The 6,263-nt window shown below is 46.4% G+C and overlaps 1 protein-coding gene across 2 annotated transcripts in view; it reads right to left on the minus strand.

Annotated features, from left to right (window-relative positions):
• Positions 1-1,163: 1,163 nt before the first annotated feature.
• zbtb22b (zinc finger and BTB domain containing 22b) overlaps positions 1,164-6,263 on the minus strand; it is a 6,160-nt gene continuing 1,060 nt past the window's right edge. The window contains exons 3-7 of one of the 2 annotated variants that reach the window (XM_025064937.1): positions 6,039-6,242; positions 4,983-5,729; positions 4,606-4,878; positions 3,801-4,505; positions 1,164-2,044 (exon numbers count right to left, since the gene is read on the minus strand). In XM_025064937.1, coding sequence (XP_024920705.1) covers positions 2,039-2,044; positions 3,801-4,505; positions 4,606-4,878; positions 4,983-5,729; positions 6,039-6,242 — 1,935 coding nt within the window. In that variant the 3' untranslated portion in view covers positions 1,164-2,038. Of the gene's footprint in view, positions 2,045-2,332; positions 4,506-4,605; positions 4,879-4,982; positions 5,730-6,038; positions 6,243-6,263 lie in introns of those variants that run through there. The other variant, XM_008330959.3, reaches the window with a different exon arrangement.

Raw genomic sequence — 6,263 nt, forward strand, 5'->3', positions numbered from 1 at the left:
CACCGAGTCGTTTGTTCGACAGAATCAACACAAAACCAACCGCGGGAAACTTTTTTAAAACTGTTTTAAAGAGGAGCCCACTCGGCGTGTCCTATATGAGAGGCGTTCAAGTACCGTCGGACATTTGATATTCTCATTAGAAATAAAGGTTTCCTGCATCTGAAACGATGTATTTGAATTATTACCATATATCGTCATTACATCTGTAGTTAATTCGGTCTCAAAATAATGACGACAATAATATTGTTTATCAGGAATAATTTGTAAGACGATATATCGTCCAGTAAAACTTGTTATCGTCTCGAGGCTAGCACCGAACCTGTCGCTTTCCTCCGTTCCTGAGAACCAGCAGCGGCTCCAGAGTTCATGGTTGGAGTTTTCATTCGTAACTAGTCAATATAGTTCACCGTTAAAAGTCGACTAGTACTAATCACCAACCAGGTCAGTGCTGCCGTTAGCCTGACGTCAGCAGTCAGACCCTCAACTCAAACTTGTATCAAACCACAGGCTAAGCTACACATAAACCAGCGACAGCCGCCGTTCGATATTTACCGTCAAGTCAGGCCGTACCGTTAAGACGAAGTCAATGAAACTGAACAAACAGGAGCGAAATCACTTTAAAAACCGCTAACCTTTCCACCGCGATGTCGAAGCCGGACGAGGTGCACCCGCCATTTTGGAACACCTGAGGTCGTCTGAACGTAATTGCCTTTTTAAAGACGCGGTTGTGGCGGCATCTGACGTCAGGACTGCCATGTTGGAGCTTTACAGAGCGACAAATAAATAAATATAACATGTAAATAAATTGTTTGTTAAATCTATATGTGAGAATGAAAGGAGAACATTAAAAGAAAAAAAAACATGTTTGTACAAAACGATGAAAGTGTAAGGTAAGTTATTGTGTAAACTCTTTATAAATAAAAAATGTCGAACCAATTAATTTCGAAATAAATACGCCGTATCCGAAAACATTAACATAGTAATATATAGTAAGTAAAAATAAATAAAAAGTACAGTACTAAAGTAATGACCACTTATTAGGAAAACACAAATTAGTGAACTGTTACATTGAAATAATTAAAATAATTTTTAAAATATTGACATTTTATTATTGTATTTTTTATTGATAAAAATATATATTTTAAATATATTTTTAAAATTTTGTATGGAAAAGATACAGAGTAATTTGTAAGCCTACATCTAAAAAGAGTGTTAATCACTTATTTTCACAAATAACTTATTTATTCACAATATTACAGAGCAAAGAAGGATACACACGTGCTGCAGTTTCTTACATCATTTGCACCACCTAAAATTTACATAAATGTGTTAATAGCGATTACAGTTATTATATTTTTTGTTTAACAATCAGCTGGTCAATAGAGAGGAAGTTGTGTCATGTACAAAAACAGACCATACAAATTAACCAATGTTATCTTAAAGGATCTTATTTTTGTTCACAATAACAAATGAGACTATTGAAACCAAAAATCTGCAGCTTTTTCCAATAAATTCCAATTGAACAAGTTTAATGTAGAAACAGAGCAGATACCAATGATATAGACACGAAAATATTTCTCCACCATCTTTAGGGTTTGAAAATAACATGAAGAGCTGAGATATTTGGTACACGTTTGTTCATCTGATGCCAGAGGTTTTGTTATATATAACTCAGGAATGAAATGCAGCTCCATTTCTCCAGTAGATGAAGTACAAAGTACAAAGTCCAGCTCATATTCACTGCCCTGTTTTTCCCCCATTTTCTTTCTTCAAAAACGACCAGTTAAAGGTTGCAGGTTCAGACAAAAACATTTCACGTTGCCAACCCGTTGTCTCACTCACTGGAAAATATCTCTAGTAATGTTTTACAAAAAGCATAGTGAAAAAATACTCACATTACACTGAAGACACATATTTCTTACACGGTAACGTCCAGTGTTTCCTCTGTGTATCTGCAGTTCAACAGAAACAAAGCAGAAAATTCTAATTCTCTCACAGGAAGAGCAGGAGTCCAGGAGTGAAACCCACGGAGAAATCTTCAGACCTGCATATAAAGAGCACACCTTCACAGAAGGTAAAACAACCACACGTCTGTCACATTGCTTTAAGCAAAATGGGATGTGGAACATCTACAACTGGAGGAAGTCTACTGTACACTTATTATATTATCTAATGACAGTACCATCTCTGACCACAAGGGAGGAGCAAAGCAAAGTTCCACCACAGCAGAAGCTTCAGCAATTTCTGGATTCACACTGTGTGTATTTTCTGAAAACACCACAAGAGGTATGTGAGTACATGTGCATGAGTTTACCCCCCCCACCCCCCCACTCCGCGGCCCCTTCTCCAGGGGCTTTGTCTGGAAAACAGTGACCGACTTAAAAGGCTAGTTTTTCAACATTTAAACCAACAGGTTCTCGTGTTTTATACTCTCTCGTGGTTTTGGTAGTTTGGTGACAGACTCACTGTTACAAAGTGCCAATCAAGGCTATTAGGTTAAGGTGTGCTTATAGCGCCCTCTACTGGGTCGTGTGGTTACTATTTCATACAGTTTCAGACATACTACAAGGTGTTTTCAACCCTTACCATCCAATAATTGACTGGATACGTGAATTTCCGGTGAACTTCAGGTGAATAGTGACAACATTTACATCTGTTTATACTGAATTCACTGAATGAGAGAATAATGGGTGTCGGTTAGAGAGAGAGAGACAGAGAGACAGAGGGAGAGAGTGGCTTTGTTAGCAGCAGACAACAGACATTAGCTTCTGTTTAGTCAAATTCCAAATGATGGAATTCTTAGGTATGATCAATAAGTGTCACGGAACTAAAGTGAAATTGCAACAGTGCAGAAGTTCTTTTAAAAAAACACATTAACATTGACTTTGACATGTGGATGCTAAGAGTTTTTCTGCTGTTTTTTTTCGTTTGTTTTTACCTCAACAAACCTCCACTTCCAGAACAACAGCCCACATAAACGTTCTTTTCTGGACCATATATGAAAAACTGAATATTAAAGTGAATGTCACTAGATGGCAGCATTCAAGCTCATTTAATTAACTTCAACAATCAGGGGACTGTATGCAGAATGCTGATGCCAGAAACGTAACATAAATAAATATCACCGGGCCTGTGTCGGTATCGGTTGATATCGGAATCGGAAATGAAGCGTTTGGACAATATCTGCAAAAGGTTACCACGGAACATCCCTATCTAAGACTAGCTTCAGTGCCAGACCTGAGGCAGCGCAGTCCAACTCACACTTCAACCAGGCAGAAAATGCAACACTTTGGCAGTGGAGTCGTGTCGGACAAGGAGCAGCAGCTCGGTGGTGTCACCAGGAGGTGCCTTTAGGAACAGGCTTTGGTCTAAGTTAAGCTGCTGTCGTTGGCACTGATGTCACACTCTTCACTGCACACGCCGTGACCCAGACCACTGAAGACGCCAGTCACATGACCCTGACCTGGACTCTGTGGGACCAGAAGTGCAGCCCCCGCCACAGCAGCAGGAGAGGCCATGATGTTGTTGCTTAGAGAAGCATTGCTACTGCTGTTGCTGCTGTTGCTGTTGCTGCTACCTCCCTTGGCTGGGATGCCACTGTTGCCATGCTGCGCTGACAGCACGCTGCTGGAAAGATGTGGTGAGGACACGGAGACTCCTCCTAAACCTCGCCTCACTCCAACAACATTACCATGACCTCCTTCACCGTTATGCAGGAGGAGGTGGGGGGAGGACATCACATCAAGCCCATCTTCAGCTCCACCTCCCCCCCTCCTGCGCCCCTCACCCCCGTTCCCTACCTCATCCCTCTCCTCCGGCCTTCCGTGCCTTTCGCAGTTTGAGCGGTGCCTCATGAAGCTGTCTCGCCACATGAACTTCTTGCCGCAGCCGGAGCAGTCGTACGGCTTCAGGCCAGTGTGTGTCTTCATGTGCTCAGTCAGGTGATGCTTCATCTTGAACTTCTTGGCACAAACGGGGCAGTTGAAGGGCCTCAGATCTAGGTGCATGTTTATGTGCCGATCCCTCATGCTCTTGTGGGTGAAGGTCTTTCCACAGTGGCACATGAACACCTTCCCTGAACCCCCGCTGCTCACCGTGCCGCCACTGCCCCCCGCATTCCCCCCACTGCCTTCCATGCCATCAAGTCCCAGACCGTTTGGCACGGAGAGGTGGACTGCACCGTGCTCCAGGCCGTGTCCTTTAAAAGCAGCTGCTCCCATGATGCCACCTGCCACCCCCAGAGGAGGCGCAGCAGCTGCCCCCGCAGGAGTGTCCAGAGAGAGTCCAGGGCTCTGGCTGTAGAGGAGGATCTGGTTTCCCTGCATGTCCAGGGGGAAGAGCTGGGCCCGAGCCGTGGCTGCAGACTGGACCTGACTCAGCAGAGCTGACACCGTGCGGTTAGCGGTCTGTCCTGCAGCGTTGTCATGGAGATGCTGAGCCAGAGTCTGCTCCATTAAACTGCCTTCAAATTTGAGGTAGTCTTCTGAAGACTGGCAGTAGTCCATCTGGAGACAGACAGTGGGAGAAGTACAGGTTTGGACCAGCGTCAGAGCGTCACCATCAACATCTCAACTAATAATAACGACTCGTAACAACCGGACTCACCGGTGAGTCCATGTCATCTTCAACTCGTCCTCCTGGTTCACCTGACAGACTTCTGATGTTGGAGATGTTGAAGTCCTTCCTCTCACTGCCTTTGTCCAACTCTACCTCATCTTCATCTTCCTCATACCCCTCCCCCTCCTCCCCGGATACAACAATGAGGTCGTCGTCCTCTGGACGTTCCGTCTTCACCACCACCCACTGTTTACGAGGCATGATGCTGGGCTGACTGTAGGTGGGACGTCGGGGCAGTGGCATCACTGACTCTTCACCATCCTATGAATGCAAAACAAAAAGTTTTAAAGTTACCAGAAAGAATTCCATTTCTGATCCCGATTCTTCAACTAAAACTTAAATGTTGTGATTCGACGAAGCCTCACCTGATAAGAAGAAACTCCAAAGCTGTCACTGACTCCGTCTTCCTGCTCTGACAAGTTCTTCTTCCGTTTCCCACTGCCTCCTCTTCTCCTTCTTTGGTTGTACAGCACATTGTCCTCGTCCTCGTCCTCCTCTTCCTCCTCCTCTTCCCCAATAAGAAGGGCCTCGTCTCCTCCTGATAGGGGGCAGTAGCTAGGAGTGGTGTTGGTCCGGCCGGCGTCTGCTGCAGCCCCAACACTGGCCGCGCTGCTGCCACCGAAACCAGTGCCATCTCTGGGGCTGAAGTAGTTGGTGCTGCTGGGAGACTGGCTCTCGCTGACGGACACACGGGCCGGACGCTCCGAGCCCAGCTGGGACTCCACCACCTGAGCCTGGACCCCAGCGATGCCACCGTTACCGCCCGCTGGAACAGCATCTCCATTACTGCTGCTGCTGCAACCGGCGTTGGACGACGCCTCGCCTCCTCTGGTCTGCACACCGCCTGCTCCTCCTCCCCCACCACCTCCTCCTCCCCCGCCTCCACCCTCAGTGTTCCCTACCCCAGAGACAACTCTGCCCTCCTTCAGCAGCTCTGTGCATTTGTCCACGATGTGCCACATCTGCAGGACGCTGCCCACAGTGAGGTAGTTGACAATGTCCTCGCGCAGCATACGGAGCTGACCCGTGTAGGCACAGCTCAGGACGCTCTCGAACGCCAGGGGGTCCATCACGGCCGGGATAGAGACTGTGGACATGTTCTTCAGTAGAACCTGGAGATGGAAACAACAGCGGAGGTGTTTGTTATCAGGTCAACTCACAGAAATGACTTGGTCTTCTCTGATTGGCTAATTAAGGCCAATCAAGAGTTGACATAAAGGACTTCTTATCATACAGCTAAATTCATCATCGCTCCACTCAACAGAGTGAACTGGAAACTCACACTTTCAGCCACTTGGTGGCAGTGTTACCCTGTATTTAAAAAACAAAATAAGTTGCTCAGTGTTTCGTGTTTCGTCTTCATGGAAAATATACAGAACATCTAATGTCTCTCCCACGGATCAACTCATTTTCACTCCCACCTGGTCGTGGAAATATGGAGAAGAGGCGGCCAGGACGCAGCGGTGGGCTTTAAAAACCTGTCCCTGGACGTGGATGGCCAGGTCACACAGTCGACCGTCCTCCCTCTGTCGGTTCAGACTGTCCAGCACTGAAGCCTGAGCACTGGGGAAGCAAACCTGCACCATCCCGCCTGACGTGTTGCTGCTGCTGCTGCTGCCGCTGCTTCTGGTGCCCACCCCCCACGG

This window comes from Cynoglossus semilaevis, chromosome 18, assembly GCF_000523025.1.
Source record: "Cynoglossus semilaevis isolate Cse_v1.0 chromosome 18, Cse_v1.0, whole genome shotgun sequence".
Lineage (NCBI taxonomy): Eukaryota > Metazoa > Chordata > Actinopteri > Pleuronectiformes > Cynoglossidae > Cynoglossus > Cynoglossus semilaevis.